General features: G+C 36.4%; 3 protein-coding genes across 3 annotated transcripts; 1 reads left to right on the forward strand and 2 right to left on the reverse strand.

Annotated features, from left to right (window-relative positions):
- Window positions 1-2,834: 2,834 nt before the first annotated feature.
- Window positions 2,835-3,730, forward strand: LOC130629035 (ubiquitin carboxyl-terminal hydrolase 12-like; the record flags this gene model as incomplete). Its single annotated transcript, XM_057442127.1, has 1 exon — window positions 2,835-3,730. A coding segment is annotated over one exon (564 nt), but the record flags the coding sequence as incomplete, so codon positions are not given.
- Window positions 3,731-7,360: 3,630 nt separating this feature from the next.
- Window positions 7,361-9,131, reverse strand: LOC130628946 (uncharacterized). The gene has a single exon (XM_057442012.1). The coding sequence runs from the start codon at window positions 8,891-8,893 to the stop codon at window positions 8,423-8,425; it is 471 nt and encodes a 156-aa protein (XP_057297995.1). The 5' UTR covers window positions 8,894-9,131; the 3' UTR covers window positions 7,361-8,422.
- Window positions 9,132-16,337: 7,206 nt separating this feature from the next.
- LOC130629182 (uncharacterized) lies at window positions 16,338-20,104 on the reverse strand. The gene is made up of 2 exons (XM_057442308.1): window positions 18,561-20,104; window positions 16,338-18,349 (listed from the first exon to the last, which is right to left on the reverse strand). Exons 1-2 carry the CDS (start codon window positions 19,631-19,633, stop codon window positions 17,005-17,007), a joined length of 2,418 nt encoding a protein of 805 aa, XP_057298291.1. The 5' UTR covers window positions 19,634-20,104; the 3' UTR covers window positions 16,338-17,004.
- Between the last annotated feature and the right edge of the window lie 1,050 nt (window positions 20,105-21,154).

Raw genomic sequence — 21,154 nt, forward strand, 5'->3', positions numbered from 1 at the left:
TGCAGACGATACTGTTTTATTTGTTGCTGGTAAGGACTTAGAGATCATAGAAACCCGTCTTTTATCCGACATGAATTGTGTACTTGCATGGTGTTTGGAAAATGAATTAATTTTAAATCTTGGAGCAGGAAAAACTGAAGCAATGTTATTTGGTTCGAAAAATAACCTCTCTAAACAAAACAGCTCATTAAACGTAACTTAAGGCTACCAAACTGTGAGGGTAACATCCACGTATAAATATCTTGGTGTACTTATCGAACCATCATTGAATTTGAGCAGCAACTTTGATTTAACGTATCAAAAAGCTTCCGGTAGATTACGTTTACTATATCGCATTCGACCGCTGATTACAGATAAAGCTGCATTGGCAATTTTTGAAACAATGATTCAACCAGTATTAACATAATGCGGATTTGTTCACCTTAAGAATTCTCAGACACAACTACTCAAACTCCAATCTTTACATAGACGAGCAACTTCAATTATTGGAAATCAATTCTTGACACCACCTGATACTGTCAATATGATAGAAATGCGAGCTTGTAATTTCATTCGCCGTTGCTTGGACAACGATGGGTGTGAAAATTTTAAAAATTACTTCACAAAAACAAACCACACAAGAAACACACGTAACAACAGAAATAGCTTGAAATTACCTAATCTTCGTTTGGAATATGCTCGTGGATCTTTCTGTTACACTGGAGCACATATTTACAATACACTCCCGTTGGACATTAGAAAATGTGAATCATACAATATTTTTAAGTCGCAACTGAGAGAATATTATCTGCGTATTTAGTCTTTTTTATGGCTTTTTGTTTGTTTTTTGTTTTTTCGTCTTGATCAACTCATTTTTCTAGTGTGGTATTTTGATTTTTAGCCTTTTGTCTGTGTGTTTTTTGCAGTTTATATATTTTATACTCACCGTTTTTATTGTACATTTACATTTTCTTGTTTTATTGTTACTAATATTTTTTTTATCCTATTTATTCCAAGGACCCATGTTGATAACAGACTTTATAATGTCTGAAATGGCCATCCTTGTAAAACATTCGTGAAATAAATAAATAAATAAATAAATAATGCAATCCTCCATCGCGGTGCAGTTCTTTACTACAGACCCAATAGTCAACTTTCACTTTTCCAGTTCCCGCCTCAAAATCTTCTGCAAGGGACCTCCCAAAAGATTCCCTTGTTGGAAATTTTTCTAAGTCTGCCGGTGAATAGGTCACCAAATACTGTCGCTTGCCAATATTTGTATTGGGTTCAACTAAAACTAAATCTTCAAACCAATCATTACTCATATCTATATAAAAAAATAAATAATATGGCAATATTAAACAAAAATTTGTCTTTATTTTTAAACTAAGCTAAACACTGAATAATACTACCTCATATAAAAATATAAAATTCCCTGAGTTTTCCAGGTAAAGTGTCTTAATTCTTAAAATTCCCTGAGTTTTCCAGGTTTTCCCTGAGTATCCTTGAAAACACCTGTTTTTCCAGATTTTCCAGGGTATGTCTAAACCAACTAACATTTATATTTCGTAAATTTGAAAAAAATGATGACATTATTACGTATTCTGTCGACATGTACTCTTTTAGAGAATAAAAAACAAACATTAATAAATAATTTGTTCATGTTTCTTTCAAAAGTCTAAAAATATAATATTGTAATGGTGAAAATCAAACGGTATAACTTGTATTTTTGCAATTAAGCTAATGGCGGATTTTTGGTATGTTAAAGTAGACAAAATTACGCTTCCAATGGTACCAAATTTATCCTTATTTTGGGGCAAGCTTTAATAGACTATTAAGAGATAATGCTACGTAATATACGCTCACTCCGTGACCACGCGTTGTTGGTGTGAAGACGACATGCCCATTCAAGATAAACCCATGTTAGCTTTACACGAATATAGAAAGTTCGTGTAAAATAAGTCAACAGCAGACTGATTCGACAACTAGTCTAGTCATTCGACGAGTCGAAATACCACTCAATAACTTTCGACTTCAATTGTCGAATAAAGGTTATTCGCATTACAAAACTAAGAAAATCCATCACTGCAAGAATTTGGATATAATGACAATATCATACATTCATCTAAACCATCCGATCTATTTCAGGAAATTGCCGCAATGACGACCCTACACTTGATAAAATTGACGTTGAGATTTTGCCATGCCATCTCAGGAAGAAGTAATTATTGTAAAAAATCTGTTTTTCTCTGATTAAGTTATTGAACAACAAGAAATAAAACCACGAGGTAATTCATAAATAAATACGTCTTACTAGAGGACTGTATAAATCTAAAAAACAACAAGAACTCAAAAATGCAAAGAGCGTGCGTAACTGTACAAAAATAAGAACCCGTCAACATATAAAGCACGTGCGTAAAACTTAATAATCTTTAACACCCCCGTGACGCTAGTCACTTTGTTGGTTCGCGAAACGTTGTTTAAACTCCCCCAAAATTGCCGCAGTTCGTTTGGGGCGACCTAACATGTTGTTTTCGTCTTCGTCTGCTTCTTCGTTCATTTCGTTTACAATCGATTTATTGGACGATTCACTATTGTTCCGGTTCGTCCTAGCTTGACTTGTGCAACACGTACTTTGTCATCGCTTCCAGGAACCAACTTAACCACTCTACCCAATTTCCACATGTGTCTAGGTAACTTATCATCATACACAATAACAACGTCTCCCTCACTAATCTTTTCGGCACCACCTCCGATACGCAATTCACACTGACGTAAAGATAACAAATATTCTTGAGACCAACGCTTCCAAAAATGGTCCAGCATTGCCTGGAACATACGTCTCCGTCCTTTAAATTCCGAATCATGTGCTACACTCCAGTCGTCTACCTTACAACAAGTGGAGGCCAACTGTGGATAAAAGTCACTCACACCCGGACCCAGAACCGCCTACCAACAGCACTCCAGCAAAACCAACTCATGCTGGTCTGATTAATAAAGGGAATACATGCTATGCTAATTCTATCCTGCAAGCATTATCTGTAACTCCTGCACTTTGGTCACAAAGTGCATCGGAGTCCTCTTTTGTTTCCCCCCTGGCCAAGTCCGTCTTGCTGACTATGTCTCTGTTGTCTAAATTCACCTCAGTTATAGACCCTTCCGCCTTTCTTCGAGCGTTACAACGTAAGATGTCCAATGCTAGGAACAACCCATTCAATATTAACACACAGCAGGATGTTCCTGAGATTCTACCTCATGTATTAAACGAGTTGACAGGGCCATCAGTTAGCGTTATCAATATTATTACCAACAAAGTAACTACAACAATATCTTGTAATTCATGCCTCTTGTCTTCCAGTAGGGAGGAAAGTATGTCCATTCTGCCACTTCGTTTCAAACAACATAACAGGCTCCATTAAAGCTTTTTTGCAACCAGAATATATGTCTGGAAATGACAGATGGATGTGCCCACAGTGCTCTACCCTTCAAGACAGTACCCGGGAAACTGTCTTCTCTGCCACTTCCTGTTTCCAACAACATAACAGGCTCCATTAAAGCTTTTTTGCAACCAGAATATATGTCTGGAAAGGACAGATGGATGTGCCCACAGTGCTCTACCCTTCAAGACAGTACCCGGGAAACTGTCTTCACCCAGTGTGGCGATATACTGATCATCCAACTGAAAAGGTTTAACTGTATCCAAGGAAGATTTGTGAAAAATAATAAATTTGTTTCTTGCCTCGCCCAACGTCACGACACCCTAAAAGTTTATTCCCATCCTGCGGAGGATATATCATTCACAAACCAATATAAATTATCCGCCACTATTAATCATTCAGGCACACTGGCGGCTGGTCACTATTGGGCTTTCATAAGAGATCAGGGTGTTAATACATGGTTAAAATGTGATGATAGGGCAGTGATTAGTGTCAAGCCATCTGATCCAGATAACTCCACAGTGTATGTGTTATTTTTTGTCAAAATTTATATAGTGTGAATTCGCACTAAAACGGGAGTACATTATATCAAAAGGGGGAGGGATCTCTTTTTCCTAGCGGTTTGAAATTACCCCTGCTGTGTGTTTTACATACAGTTTACCGTTATTCACGAGTTCGCTCACTCGCCGCTTTCCTAGAAAGCAATTATAAGAAGCTTAGCAAGGGGGCTTGGCAATTGCCTTGTCTTTGGGTGTAACGACCCCACTTATAACCCCAGTTCTGTAGGGAGGCTAAGTTGGCTCACTTAGTCTACAGGGTTAACGATCCTGCTATATCTGATGTTACGAAGAAGCTATATAAGGGGTTTTCATTTCTATCTTTCTTGTTTCCGTGACTTTACATCCACGTTCATTACTCCACTGTCTTCAGGCTGGTCCTGACTTACGGCTGGTCCGAAGCAAATGGCTGGTCCAAAGCGACAACTACCCGTGTAAGGCTGAGTGTTGGGATCCCGTAACACATGTGGAAAGCTACTGCTAGGTTCACAAGTATGGGGTTAGATAGCGGACAAATTTAATATGTCAAATTGATAAGTCAATTTATCCAATTGACATTCGATTCATCAAATTAAAATGTCTATTCCCATATAATCAGTCGTCAAATTGGAAGTTGAGATAACAAATCTAGACTGCTTTTGAGACATTTCGAAGAATTATAAAGTCGTCAACTTAAACTATCAATAGAATTCTTTGACTCTCAAAGTCACGTGTAACTTTCAGCCAAGGTCAGTTTTGATAATCTGACTTCACAGCCTACTACGTATTCTGGTCTGTGGTTTGTACGTGCTCTCCTAAACCTCCACCTTTGTGTTTAAAGTTAGTAAAATGGCGGAAGCGGGAAAGGCCACAACAAACCAAAACGCAAGTTGCTTAGACTTCATTGAGACTTTCTTGCATTACTGCAGAGAGCAAGAGAGCAGGAACAATTACGATCCCAGGAAAAAACGAACGATTCTTCCTCGCCTACTAGTAATATAAACACGGAAAATGGAGCAAAAGATTGGGCCCACTCAGCAGGGCAGGATTTTTTGAAGGCCTTTCTAAACAGAGCAAACCCAAATTCTGGAAGAGTATTGCAAACATACATGCCTAATGTTAATAGAACTTCTGGGAACACATCATCAAGAAGTGCACGAAACTATGTACCGTATACAAAGAGCCGACCGTTGAGATTTCCACAAACTTGGACACACGACTTTATATGTCTGAGTAAAAGGAATGATGAATACACTCCTACACAAACAGAGCTTGGTACTCTGCGTATGGCAGGGCTTGGAAAAAAGAAAATTGTTTTTAAAAACAAATATGGTGATCATCAACACATTCAGGAAACATTGGAAGGTTATTTTCCAAGGTAAGTTTTACATATTTTGTGCAGGGGATCCCATAATAATCAATAAGTGGTGGCATGCAAGGAAGATAAAATAAAATGAAGGGACATTTTAAAAAAGAAAACGAAATTACGAAAAAGTAATAAACTGCTGAGCATAACAAACAATTGGCTAAGAAAAGGGTTGGATAAGAATAGCTAAAAAGGCTCTTACTATGCTAGAAAAATTAAGACTAAATATGAACATAGCTAGCTACGTAAACATATTTTATTTGCTGAAAAATTATAGAAGAATTCAAACCCTCAAAATATCAATAGTTCTTGCATTGTATATGTATAGGTTGAAGTGTCAAGACGGAGCGTTTCTATTTGCTAAAGCTGACTCAGGTGGTTGGGGCTTCGAAAATTATGCAAAATTGTATGTCCTACAGTTGGCTATGACGTTCAATATTTAAAAGGAGAAGTTCGGTCATCATGTGTTTACATTATCCCACTGAACACTGATATTGATGTCACGCCAGTTACCATCAATGATTTGTCAACAGAACCCTGTAATATTGCAGAATGCAAGTGCTCACATTGTGGCGTAATTGTGCCTTTAACAGAATTTGAAAACCATAAAGAACAATGTATGTCAGAGGATGTGGCTGGGATATCAAGTACTAGCAATGCTGATTCTGATATTACAGGTTAGTTAGTGTTGTGTATTGTTTTCTTTTGCCTCTGTTAATCATGACAAAACCACCCCCATAAAAAGGAAACAAGCGAAACATCTATGTATTTTCATTCGTGTTATTGATTCTTCTTTTTATTCATAAAAGCCATTTTTTTCATTTATTTTTATTCATAATAGAAGTAGACATTTCAGGAGATCCTTGAAATATGTTTTTTATCTTCAATAGGTCATGGAAATGATCATGTCCATCGTGACCAAGCAATTCTTCTTAAATTGATGAGCATATTCCCAGATGAAAAATTTTCTGTTCTCCAGGAGGAAGCCAATAGAGGAAGCAGTCGACTCTGTGCTACGTGTAGTATCACCAGACATTGAATGTACAAAGACAGTTAGTATGAAGCAACGTTCTTCAGATTGTGCTACCAGTTCTAAGTCACCAGGAAATGAAACAAAGTGTTTTGAAACAATACACAACCTTATCAAAGCTTTTAAATGTCAAGTCAATCCAGAAGTAGAACTTCTTTATGTCGACAGAGAAGAGTTGTGGCGAACTGCATTATCTTTTTATAAGAAAGCGATAAAACGACCAAGTGTTTTAAAAAAACAGTTTGAGGTATAAAACTTATATATATACCTAATTACTTTAATACTGTTATATACTATTCGAATTTCAATTTCATGTGAATCTATTTTTCACTATTTTTCTTTACAGGTCCAATTTACAAGTGCAACTGGTGAAGGTAACAGTTGAATTACTCTTCAAAGAATTTCAGAACCGTTCATTGGAAGGTGAAGTTCCACTGGTGGTCCCAAGACGTTCAGACAGCATTACTTACCTTATCCTTGGGATGGCGATTGGACATTCAGTTCTTCATGGGGGTCCAGGCTTTCACTGTTTTCAGCCATGGGTTTATGACTTAATTGTTGGAATGGATTTTGACCAGATCATTAACCAAATAAATATTGAAGATATCCCCAAGGCATGCTGGCTCAACAGGATTATTAGATTTTGTGAATGCTTTGGACAATGCAACATCACAGAAAGAGCTTGATGAAATTGTAGATAAATATATCTTGATATTAAATTTTTCGAGATGGGACCAAAGTGTTGCAGTAACTACAGCTAATAGACAATCGCTAATCAGTGAGCTGTTAATGGAAGAACTTATTCGTCAAAGGCAGAGTCAAATCAAATCAATTCAAGAAGGATTAGATCTTACTGGATTCCTAGCTTTTATCAAGGCTAATGTGTCTAGGTGTCGACAAATTTTTGTGTATTCTAAGAACAATGGACTTACTCCAATGGAGTTCCTACAAGTTGTAAAAACCGACAACAACGATTATTATGAGAAGAAACAAGCATTTGATTTTTTTTCGAAAATTATTACTGATAGTTCAGAAAAATACATATCAGCTGTTCTAAAGTTTATCACAGGCCATTCACTTGTACCACCGTGGGGTTTGGGTTCCCCCATCACAGTTAAGTATTTAGATGATGATGATGCTCATATATATCCGAAGACCATGTCTTGTTTCAATATACTGTACCTGCCAACTGTACACACAACTCAACAGAAATTTGGAGAACACTTTGAGAAAGCCATTGCTATTGAAGGTGTAGGTTTTAGTGACAATAAATAGATTTGACATTGGTTTTAGTTGCTGACTGTTTTGTTATTTGAAGTGACTTTTATATTTTACTTCTTATACCTTAAGAAATTTTTGTGGGAAGAAATTATTTCAAAAGTTGCTTTTAAAGTTCCTCATCTACAAAACTTATTACACAAATTACATGTATACTCAGGCTGCAGAATGTTCTTCCCACAATAATTTTTTACCTTCAGGTACAATTTATGTTGCTTTTTGAAATTTTGCATAAATAAACATTTAATGAGAGAAATTATTAAAAAATTCACCAAGACAGCGTTTTATCACATTCAAAAAGAGCATACAGTTTCCTTGTGAGTTCTTAGAAGCAAAAGAGTTATTAACGCGCAGAAATAACATCATTTCCATGTAGGTGGATATATATTTTATGAAATGGTAATTTTTTACGTTATGTTATGCATTATAAGCTTGAAACAAATGTCTTTTTTATATTTTTTCCGTGTGACGAAGATTGAAATTTTTAACTTTGTCCTCTTTGGTTGATCAATGTCTGAACATAGGCTAGCACTTCAACATAGATATCAACACCAAAGCTGTCTGAATTCTTATAAATGTCAATTTCACGTAATAAGGTGTTCTTCTCTTCTTCATTAAGAAACTCTTGTATGTCTGGTATTTCCACCCCAGTTCCACTTGGTAACGTTACAGGTCCATCAAAATCAACCCTGTATGAGTTATCTACGTCGAAATCCCCATTGTCTGGTTGGTAGTCGATTTTACCAAGTAGCCATAGCTGATTTGGAGTGCGATTAGAAGCAGTTCGAATTGGGTGTCAATCCCAACCATCCTTAAATCTTTGTAAATCTACATTTATCAGATGTACAAACACAATTTTTACTACGTACAAGTGAAGACCATTCGATATGTCTAACAAATTACTGTCTTCTAAATACCAGAAAACGCAATAATATTTTGACAGTGACAGGGTAAAAACATCTCTCCACAATCTTTCTATTCGTTGATTGTGGCAAGATTTTCCAGCAATATAACTGCTGCGCCCGGGTCCACGCGCCGGGTGCCAGAACATGAACCTTGCAACATCATAGTTTTCCACACCTTGGTCGCCCCTTACTCTAGATGGAAGACCGAATGATTGCACAGCGTCACAGAATATGTTAAGCACTGTCTCTGCTTTGTTGTTTATATGACATTTCAAATACATGATCTTCCTGGAATATCCGTCTATGCAACCATGAACTATAAATCCCCAACGAATTAACTTGTGGTTTCCATCAAGTGCCATAGCGCTAATGAACCAGGTACGCTGTATATACGGCGCTGGGTAATTGGACTATGTAGCGAACGATTGACAATTCCTTGTGGGTCAACACACCAAAGAGCATTACGAACGCGACTCCAAGTTACCCTAATGTTTCGAGCTAATAAATGACCCTTCATTGTTCTTATCCCTGCGTTGGGAAAGTTTGACACTAACTTTGTTACAATTATATGTAGCGCTTCATCTGTTATTTCAGAAAATCGCGGGAATTCAAGGCGTATTTTGAATTCTTGTATACGTCTGGAAACTGTTTTTTCACTGACTCCCAACATAGCGGCTGTCTTTCTGTCTGAATCCTGATTCTAAGCATTGTTCCAACCAGACTTTTCGAATTGCGTACGGTGGTCTTCCAGAAGATCCTGTGAAAACTTTGGGCGGAAGATGGTCATCATTATTATCACATGCATCCAGAAACTGTTCGACATTATCCAGTGCTGATATCACCAACTCAATCAACGACAAGTCTGTATATCCCAGTAAACTACCTTGCAGTGCAACAGATATAAATTTTTCCATGCGAAATGCGGTGTAATCTAACAACTCTTTTGTGGATTTGCCTGATCTATGTTTCTCAAAACATATACCTGAAAGGTTTCAGCAGGCGAAACACGAGGGTCTGTGTTCGCCATATTGATGTATGAACACCACGTGAAACGTGACAATAATACTAAGTATACACTGACGAACATTATTAAAATCTTGAACTTTACCTTATATTTACAATAATACTAAAAAATCCTGAAAATTAGTTGTTGTTTTGGAGCACAATAGAAATATAACTTTAGTTTATACAATTTAAAAAGTTTTAAGGAATAGAAAAAAATTAAAAAAAATTCGTGCAATATATTTTTACAGTGTAAAACAGGTATAAACACTACAAATATTATAATTAATTTACTGACCATAGTAATCTTTAAAATATTGCATTGTATTTTCCAGACCGATTGTTGTTCACCTTGGACTGAAGTATTTCAAATCGAAGAATATTAAGTGGCGGAAAAATACCTAAAACTTGATTGTTTTAATGACTCTCAATTTAAAACAACGATGTGGATACACAAATTTGATTTCAATATCTATATTTCAATTTGAATGTCACTATTTCAAACTGGTTATCAAATTGACATATCAATCTTCAAATTGATGGTTATCAATCTTCAATTTGATAGTCGCAATGTCAAATTGATTGATCAAACTATGCTTATTGACATATCAATTTGACATATTGAATTTGTCCGCTATCTAACCCCATACACAAGTCCTGGCGCTCGGGTGGTTGTCTACTCATATTTATAGTTTTATATTTATTTATTTATTTTTATAGTAAATTCTTTGTTGTATTGTTGTCGTTATGTCTGTCTTCTGTTTTCATGTTGTCAGTTTTTGTGTACCGACCGTTAGTTGCACGTTTTGTATTGTGTAGAGAGGGTTGTTTGGTTCAATTACCTTGAATCTACAGATTATCCTTGCAAAAAGGGAGATCTTGCATTGCGTTTTGATCTTTAGAGGGTGTAACCTCTACAATTTTAACTTCAAGGGTCGTTAGACCAGTTCCATCATCACAGCTTGCTGTCTTGTTATCTCAAAATCATTAGGTGGTAATACATCCTCACAATCATCATCATAGTCATCACATATAGATCTGTTATTCAAAATAAATTCTATCTCATTGATCAACGTTTGTAATTCGACAAAATTAACGATACTTTACCCTACAGCGTTTTTGATACAACGTTTCACACAAGCTACAAGTCTCTCCCATATAACACCACACCATGGAGCATGTTCGATATTGAATTTCCACGTGAAAAATCGATTTGCAGCAAATTGTTGGGTATCGTCACCTGATGCACAAGTGTATATCACAACCCAAGTTTTATAAAGCATATCGTCTTCTCCAAACACTGGTGAACAAAACAACGGCCCAAGATAATCAACACCGGTAGTACGAACCTTCGAATCGAAGACTTGATTTATCAAGAATGTTCAGGGTAATGAAACGATCTTGCATTATAGCGTTTACAGATGGTACAAGAACGCAAAATCTTAACAAAACTTCTACCTTTAGTTATCAAATATTTTGATCTTAATTCGGTTAATGTTTGTTTTAAACCTCTGTGTAACACCTTTGATTTACAATTATTTCGGCTAAACGATGATCGCTATTTAACATTTTCGGAGCTTTGTTATTAAAGGGAATGTTAGCATGTTTATATCTACCATACGAACGAATGACTCCCTCTTCGTCTTCTCTTAAACTTAAATTCTTTTTTAACTTAATCACCTTTCCTTTTCAATTCAACTTGATTTTGCTTAATCCTTAACACTTTAGCTTTATGCAACTCTTCAGCGATTACGTAATTGTTTAATTGTAGCTTTTCTTTTTTCAAACCCTTTTTCGCGTTGCGAATAAATCTTAATACGTATGACGTAACACGTAACAATTTCAATCAGCGTCTAACAATGACTCAACAATCTCTTCCTTCATTTTCAGGGAATCACCAAAATCGATGTTTTCATTTGAATCTTGTAATAAACTTTCTGCATTAAAAAAATTTGTTTTTTTTGTAGAAAGTCTGGACCCCTTCACAACAGCTCATTTTGTAAAGCATCTTGACTATAGTCTCCGGTGTTATTATCTGCAGGATTGTTCTTAGATTTCACGTACAACCAGAAGAATGAAAATTACAAAGTGCACGCACAATGATAAACTCGACCAGTTAAGTCTTAAAATTTTGCTCCTCTAAAGAATATGCTCATATGAAGGAACACAATTTTTCCTTTTTCCAAGGAGGTAATTGGCACCAAAATTGAACAAACAAACAGACAGAGAGAGTAGGACAGAACTTCTGTAAAGGGTACAAGGGTTTCGACTCAAACTCCTGAACAAAATGTTTAGCTGAGTCACCTCAAAATAGGTCTGCGAACAGTCTTCAGCAGGAACTAGACATTTCTTTCATCTGTCCTACTCTGTACAATCTTGTGTGACTGGGGTAAGAAGTGGAGTCGTAACTCTCCAAAGATAGACCAGTGTAGTCAACCCCCCCCCCCCTTGCTGACATAATTTTTATTTTGTTTTTTTTTGTTTTTTTCCTGTTGACTGGGGTAATAAGTGGTGTCGTCACTATCCAAAGATAGGACCTGGTACAGTCAAACCCCCTTGCTGGCGTAATTTTTTTGTTTTTCGCTTTTATTTTGACTGGGGTAATAAGTGGAGTCGTCACTCTGCAAAGACAAGACTACAAAAAAAATAGAAAAAAATAGAAAAAAATAAAATAGAAAAAAATAAAAATAGTCAAACCCCCTTGCTGACATAAGCCGGAAGTTGTGGTGCTGACTGCAATTTACCTAAGCTCTTCAAGGAAACCCCGCTTCGACGTTTTTTTTAGATTTCAACCACTCGGTTATGAACGAAAGCTTTAAAAAGCTTTATTTTCTCCTTTGATCCAACATAAAGCAATCTGTGAATCAGTCCAACAAATGACGTCATGAATACCCACTTCATCTTTTAACGCTGATGAAATTGATACAATCAAACGACTCAGTAATAAATTCCCCATTAACTCCAATCGCGGTATTGTCAATTGTTTTTTAAAGTAGCGATTCTCGACTTTGAAGACATCAACGATGCTTTTATCGTACCACTGGACAACGTAAAACGAAAATAAGCACAGCAACCGTAAGCAGTTTCACTAGCGTCGGAAAATCCATGTAATTCTGTTCGAACGAACTCTGACTTCACGAATACAATAACATCGATCAATAATCACTTCGAATAATGCTATACCATTTGAATTTTAAAATGACACTTAATTCATCGTCCTATGCAACGCCCCTTTACAAATCTCTTGAAATAATACTTTCAACTTAACCACCAAAGGTCGAATAAGCCCAATCGGACCGTAAAACCCAGCTATCACTTTCAGCACGTTTCGTTTCGTAACAACAACTTTCTCCCCCTTGGTATACTTTATCGTTGATGTTAGCGACATCCTTTTTATTTAAGATCTCGAAATCTTAATAAGACATCATATGGCAATGGGTTTAAACAAGGACCCTTGTACAAACAATCATTGAGACAATAGCCTTTGTTTTTCGCACTCGCATCGAAAACCACACTCAATTTTGTTGACTTCTTATATTCGCAGACAACGGCACGATGCGGCAAATATGTTACTTTCCCAAATTTCGGCAGGTGATGTGACACGTTCAATAATACCTTCTTCTAGTTATAGCTACCAATCCTTCATCACTACAACTTAACTTTTCCAGTCACGACCTTCCAATAAAAATCTGACCCAATTCAGACCCACGTCAATTTCGCTTTCACCAGCACCCTTGTCAGCCAAATTGATATTTTTCAAAAACGAAAACTGTGCTTGTACAACATTAATTCTCTGTCTATCCAACGGAGAGAAAATAATTGGCACACCAAAACCTTTAAATAAACCTTTTCTCCTCCAAATCCCAGTGCACAAAATTCATACTCTTTGACTTTCCTGGCTTCATCTGAATTATTTCCAAATGTTTTAATAACAATGTTTTGGCTGTTTACCGGTTTTAAATTTAAATATTCCACGACTCGCTCGGAAAGATACGTACGCTGAGATCCAGAATCCATCAAAACTTTCACTGACATATTATTACGACTGCACTCCGGTGAGTGAACGATACAAATAGCAGTACAGAGTTTTACGAATGGATCATCATGTTGGTTGAACTTTCTAACTCGTTTTCTTCACCTGCAATTCCGGACTCCTTTCGACTTATCAGAAAAACAAGAATTCTTACTGCGACAATCTCGTATTTGATGTCCCGGTTGTAAACATTTGAAACAACGTTTATGTTTGTAGGTCGGTAACAACTGTGCATTTGGCGTGAAAGTGATCTTGTTTACAAAATGCTCAACGTAAAGCTCGGTTTCCGATAAACAACATTTGTGTACTGAACTTTCCAATTTTCTTTCCCAACTTTCGAGTAATTTCTGGATATCATTTGGCAATTCTTCTATGACGATCGGAAATAACATCGGCCTGTAGTGCTCAGATTATGAGATAACAAAACAGCAAGCTGTAATGATTTGACTAGTCTAATGACTCTTATTATAAGTGGTAGAGGTTAGACCCTCTAAAGATCTCTATGCAAAGCAAGATCTCCCTTTTACAAGGATGGTCTGTACAACTAAGTTAATTGAAAAAGCAACCCTCTGGTCAAAACAAAAAACAACAACATATATTGACATAAAACGTATATATATACAAATAAATAAAAACTATAAAAAGGGGGCAAACAATTACCTATGCGCCAGGACTTGTGAACCGGGATCCCGACACTCAGCCTTACACAGGTGATTGAGAAAATAATTTACAAAGAGGTGGCAAGCCACCGCAATGATGAACTCAACCTGTTAGGTCTTTGGAAACAAGCTAGAGGTTGTACTCCTCTAGAGAACATGCCTCTAAAAGCACGTCCAGCCTGAAGTTACTGGGGTGATATGCGTGGGCGTAAAACCACGAAGACATAAAAGAGAACTTTCACACCCCCTTGCAGAGCTTCTTACAAGAATAACTATGGGTACAGCAGGATCGCTAGCCCTGTAGACCAAGTGAGCAAACTTGGCCTTCCTACTGGGGTATAAAGTGGGGTCGTGGCACGCAAAGACAAGACATAGTCGAACCCCCTTGCTATGCTTCTTATGATTACTCTATAAGAGAGTGAAGAGTGAGCAAACTCTACGTTCACGGTAGACTGCTTGTGACAGAAACAGCCGGGGTAATATAAAACCGCTAGTGAAAGATAACCCTCCCCCTTTTATGTGAATGTTAACCAGACAATTTTTACAAACCAAAGCGAGGAGACATCGCACATGACTTTCAATGTGATCAAGGTTATGTAATTCTTTAACTGAATAGTTGTCACCTGCTACTGTTTTCAATTTCAACAGTTTCCTCATATGCGACGATGTTATTAACTGGGAATTACCATAGCGTTCAGAAAGAAGGTTTAGAGTTGTAATTTTCGTTAGTTGAAGATATACCTGCAATGCATTTCTCGGCCTCTCCTTCCGCATAACTTCTTAAATACGTGAATTTTTCAACGTCACTGATCAAATCACTGACCAAACAAGAGACATGTGTTCCCAGTAACGCGGAACTTTTTCCATACAACCTTTTTGAATGGAAGTAGTAATGAAGTTGTTTTTCTTTATAATATGCGATTCTAACCGCTTGGAAATCACACTAAGAAAGAGCTTTCCTTCAACATTCAGAAGAGCTATGGGGCGAAAATCCTTTATCTTTGATGGACAAGGTGTGTTGTTTTTAGATATGTAAACTTCTGATGCAATTCTCCATTGCACAGGAATAAAATACTTCTTTAGACAAGCTTGAAAAATGTTAAACAGAAACGTTGCAATATGAGGACAATTCTTATATACTGTGTAAGGAATTTGGTTCAGCCTAGGAGAAGAAGCATTTCTACGAGAATGTAGGACAGCTTGGAAATCCTTGAACTTTAGCTTGAAAGAAACGAAAGCTGAGACTAGATTTTGTGGTGAAGGCATTCCGGGGAGAACTGAAAGAGGTATATGGCGTGAAGGATCGTTCAAGGTTGAATGCTTGTGTGAATCCATTTCGTCCTGGGCAACTTTAAGTTTTATTGAATATTTAGGATCTAAAATATTTTTTCCAGCCTGATAAGGATTCTTAGAGAAAGCCCGGCGTGCATTTGAGATTTTCCAACGTCTTTTCCTATTCCGCTCACCTCTGCGAAGTAACCTTAACTTGGCCATTATATCATCTAAAAGGTTTTGCATGTTGCTTTTCTCAACTGGGACAGATGTGCTCTTAAGAGTTCGGAGTAGATTGTTCTTCTCGTTCACCAAACTGATGCTGCGTAAGGCTCTCCTGTTCAAACCCGATAGGTTGTGCTGGGGAAGTGACCTTACATCAAACAGGTGAGACGCATGGTAGTAAATTGTTGATTCCAATAACTCCACTTTTTTTGACAATGGGTAAGAGCCTAGAAGATTGTGGCAAACTGCATCATCAAGGGAATTCCACAATTTTGTTTTAATTGACTTCGGCCAAGCAGTAGGTTGTTTCCATTTCATAGTGCTAAGATGGTCAGGTTCTGTTTCTGTTAATTGCTGAGAAAGAACACTGTGGGAGTTATCCGGGTTAGCTTTCAGCAGCCGAAACTTTTCAGTGGAATCAACAGCTAGTACATCTTGCAAAACAACTTTTCACGGTTTTAATGTCCAATGCTTAGTGGAAGGGAGTAACGAAGAATCACAGGTAGCAGGAAGGACAGAGGAGTTAGTAATAACGAAATCGATATCCGGAGGGGTAGTCCTAATACGGTCCGGGTCTATATCGTTAGGGGTATCATTGTTCAGGGTTTCCACAGAAATTTTCTAAAACTTTTCCCTGAGCTTTCAAGAAAAGCATATAAAATTCCCTGGACATGACCCTTGAAAAGTATATTATTTTCCCTGGGTCACATAAAAAAACATATTGTTTTCCCTGGGTCTCCAAGGTAATAAACATTAAGCATACTAAGTTCAATTCCTGGTTCCCCAAGTAAAAAACAGCAGGCATTAGATATTACTAAATAGCGTCTAAAAAACTAGGGTCATTAAATAGAAACATAAATATTAGACAGTGGGACAAAATTGAAACTGAAATTGAAACATTTGGGTGTATATTATCCAGCATTTGAATACAGGTGTGTATGTAAACTTCAGCAAAAGAAGATTTATGTACTTCTGAACACTGCTAACTGCCAGAAACTGTTATTCCATTTAGCTTGATATTAGTCTGAAGTTAACTACTGCAGAACAGTTTCAAGCCCAGAAAGTGGAACATTGACTTAAGACAGGTTAGTGGGTAGCCAGGCCCATCTAATAATGTAAATGGTGCTGGTTAAAAACGTATCTTGAGAAGTTTGACTTCAGTCCAAAATAAAACAAAACAAAATGGGTTACAGTCAAACAAAAACTAAAGATCTATCCAGAAGACAAAATCAGTCCAACACAAAAACAAACAAAATAGAAACAGCCAGTTGTTTAGTCGTTTTTATTTACAAACTTTCCTCCTCTTCTCCTCTAAAACCAAGAGTGCTTCATCTAAGCTTTTTACTTGAGTTTTTAACTCAACACTTCTTCTTTTCAATGCATTTGCCTTGGTTACAAGTGACACAACGTTATCTTTATCTTTTTCAGCTTTCTCTACTGATGAAACGAATTCTTTGTCTAATGCTTCACATGTCTTCTGCAAATCATCACGTTTAGCTTTTGTGTCTCTTATTTCATCATTTAATATGCGCTTTTGATTCTCATCTCTTTCATTGCGTTTTTTCTGTCTCTGTAGTTCTAAACTGTCTTCATACTTTTGTCTTGCAGAAGCTACAGATCGAAGCAGCTTGTTAGTTACCTGAATACTATCAGGTTTTAAACCATTAGCAATCATATGATCACTCACAACCTTTTTAGCTACGATAGATTCTTCTTTCATGTTTTGTCTGAGGACAGAGTTGTTAATACTAAAACTTCTTTCAACTGACGCTTGACCGTGACTTAATGTTAAGACTAATTTGATAAGAAAAGAAAGTTCCTTGAAACTTTTTACGCCAACATCACCAAAATAAAATTCATCTAAGTCTTCTTGAAACCTATCAAAACTCTGAAATTTATCAATGTGAAGTTTCAAATTGTGATCGGAAAACTCATTAAATTCTTCAGTGATTTTGTCACATTGAAAAGATGTTAAAACTCTAAGCTTCACCAGATATGTTAACATGCTTCTCAGTTTGGTTTGCAAAACAGAGGAGCTTTCAGTAACCATTACCTTGGGATCAAATATAGTGGAATTTTTAACAACATTTTTTGACAACGGACTCTTGTCGAATAACTTCTCAACAATAGATCTAACAAATATAACAGCATCAGTAAAGAACTTAGCCACCTGTGCATTAGTTATTAGATCTTTTCTTTTTAATTCGTTTATTTCAAATCTAGTAGCAAAGCCTAAATTATAATTCTTTGGTTTCATAAGCACTGAATTATCATTCAAATTGACAGCTTTTAAATCACTTATTGATTCACATTTTGTTAACACATCAGGCTTAACAATCAATCTCATTAAATTCTTTAAAAGCTTGGTCAAGTCTTGATACATATAAGGAACCATTGGTTTGTCCGTTTGGTACATTACCAAAAATGGTTGCAAAATTCCAGCTAGGAAACTGAAAAACTTCAATTTCGTAGGTGTGAGCAGGTCTTTAGCAGCATCTTTCACATAACCATAGCTCTTAGAAGCAGGTCGTTTTGATTTCGGAAGACCTTCCCAAAACTTTACGATTTTCACAATATTTTCCCAAATTTCAATGAGACGCTCTGCTACAACTTTGTCTTCCACCCACCTGAAAATGAAAACATATAACCTACATTACTACTAAACTTTTCAACATATAGACATATTACAGTACAATTTACATATTTCTCAATAAATTAGCTTTTTTCTAATACCACATACTGCAATTTAAATTCAGGTGACCATTATAATTTATTATCACATGAATTAAAAATGACACACTTTGTCTTTCTACCACCAAGAGAGTAGCTTACTTATACCGTGTAGCACAAAAATTTAGCGGATAAACATTAGATGATGTCACACTTTCATAATCATCTCTTCTGGCTGGTGTGTCGTGCAATATTTGGTAAGAACCATGGAGTATTTTCTTAATGTTCCATTCAGTAGAAACTGCAGCATTTTTGAAAGCACCATGAATAGTGTGAAGACCACAGCTACCTATGTCAATGAGTTGATGTTGTTCATTGTCAAGACGGTCTTTCTGGACTTTTTCCAAAAATTTGAAGTTAACGCTAGGTCCATCCATGGATACTTGAAACATTTTGTTTGGATCTAATTTCCCAAGCGTCTTCGTGAAATGGCTGAACAAATCTTGGTGAGCACTATGTCCAAGAAAGCTTGAGTCTAAGTAACGGATTTTAACTTTGTCATCAACAGGGTCAAAAAATCTTACTAGTACATCCATTTTACAGTTCTGAGTTACAGTATTCAAACTTTCGTCAAAAGAGACAACATAACATTCAACTTTTTTCAATGAATCATACAAGATGTCTCTAAAGTATGGGGCAATTCCAAAGTTGATGATATAATGGACTTTGGTAGGCCCAAGTTCAAATGACTGAGCAATTTTGCTGTCTGGGAACATGCATCTAAATGTTTGACCAAGGTTAGTACAAGAATTGTTAGAAAAGCCGTTAACAACTACTTTTAAGGCCCAAATTATTTCAGATTTCTGCTTTTGACTGTCTTTTAATAGCAACTCAAGTGAAGTTTCTTCTGTGGCTTTAGTCTTATGAACTGACTGAATTTGACTAGATGTAGAACCACTAGATGTAGAGGTAGAATCACTAGATGTACTTGGCTCTTCAATACTAATAGGCTGTTCGCTTCTATTACTAATAGTTTTTGCTTTAAAGAACATTTGCCTTCGGTCTACATGCATTTTACCACTTGTATGACTAACTAAGGCTTGACGACCCATATTTGACAACTTGATCGTCTTATGACAAACTTTACATCGAGCCTCTGTATTATCTTTGGTTTTTACAATCCACTCCTTAAAGTCTGGATCATCCAGCCAATCCTTTGAGAAATAGGTTTGATCTTTCATATTTTATTTTAATACACTAGAAAACAACAGAACTAAAAACTTACAAAAAATAAGAACAGAACACCATAGATTACAACAAACTGCATTACACAAGTGCCAATCGCTAAACTTTTATCACTTTTTAAAATCACATGCAAGCTACAGAATAAAAAACTACATTAACAATTTGTTTATATTATAAAGAGTGTCGCCAGAAGAAAAGAGATGCTGTATCTATATAAACAAAATTAAAAGTTGCATAAATCTGTTTGGTTGAACACTATGGCTACCATTAATCATGCTGAAAAGCTAACAATGAAATAATAGTAACACAACTTCAGTTCAACTTGCTACCAAAATTTTTTTTCCCTGAGTCTCTTGCAAATGCCATATATTTTCCCTGGGTCAAAATTTTTTCCAGGTGCGTTTCCAGGTTTTCCCTGAGTTTTTCAAAAAGTGGTATATTTTCCAGGTTTTCCAGGTTTTCCAGGGTCTGTGGGAAACCTGTTGTTTAAAAAAATTTAACTTTGTTGTAGACCATAAAAATCCCACGGGTCGGCCTAAGCTTGGTGAGAGCGACAGATAACAATTGGGTTGGGGCTGCCAACTTTTACGCGGGCTCAGCAGGCATGTTTTTCATGCCATCCCACAACTCTACCTATTAATCCCTTGCGTGACAGTACTATCTGTCTATTGCTGAATACTTCGCTTATAACAGGTGACTGAGAATAGGGAGTGTGATGTTACATGTAACAGAAAAATAACAGAAAAACAACACACATACATACACACACACAAAACAAAATAAGCAAAAAAGTAAGGGTCTGTCTTTCCAGATTGTCATTCGTTATCCTTTCGGACAGTAGCAATAAGGAAATATTTTACAAAGAGGTGGCAAGCCACCGCAATGATGAACTCAACCTGTTAGGTCTTTGGAAATAAGCTAGAGCATGGTGACCACTGTCCTGGAATGTCCTGGACTTTCCTTCTTTTTTAGAGATTGTCCTGGAATGTCCTGGAATTTAGTTTGAAGGCTGCATATTTAATTTTTAAGGATCATCAAATTCTTTTTTTAGGCTTTCTTGCTTGATTTCTAGTTTTATCATTGGTTTAGTATTTATCTACCATGGTATATCTATGTTATATTTCACTTGACCTTACCTAACAATTAAGTTTCTTATAGTTTACTTTTTATTTCTGTTTAGAACTAGACTAAAAGAGATTACTAATGATATAATAATGCCAAGGAAATCAAAATTTTTAGACGACTGGCTAAAAGATCCGAATTACAAGAGCTGGCTTTCGAAAAAAAATGAAGGCTTTGGAAGATGTAAATACTGCTCGAAAGATATTTGCGTCACAAATATGGGCGAAGCAGCTATCAAAAGTCATAAAAAAAGTAAAAAACACACTGAAAGAGATCCTGTTAATTCTTCTGTTCTCCCTTTTGTTACCGGTAACCAAAATGTAACAGATTCTTCCAAGCTAACGCACTCTTCTGAGCCAACATCCTCTTCTGAGCCAACAACCTCTGATAATGCA

The sequence above is a fragment of the Hydractinia symbiolongicarpus genome, chromosome 15, assembly GCF_029227915.1.
Source record: "Hydractinia symbiolongicarpus strain clone_291-10 chromosome 15, HSymV2.1, whole genome shotgun sequence".
Taxonomy (NCBI): domain Eukaryota; kingdom Metazoa; phylum Cnidaria; class Hydrozoa; order Anthoathecata; family Hydractiniidae; genus Hydractinia; species Hydractinia symbiolongicarpus.

Excerpts from the sequence above, each read along its gene's own strand:
- LOC130628946 (XM_057442012.1), bottom strand. The coding sequence starts at position 8,893 with ATGGCACTTGATGGAAACCACAAGTTAATTCGTTGGGGATTTATAGTT.
- LOC130629182 (XM_057442308.1), bottom strand. The coding sequence starts at position 19,633 with ATGAAAGATCAAACCTATTTCTCAAAGGATTGGCTGGATGATCCAGAC. Across the intron at positions 18,350-18,560 it reads CTAAATTTTTGTGCTACACG|GTGGGTGGAAGACAAAGTTG; the intron begins GTATAAGTAAGC and ends TTTCATTTTCAG.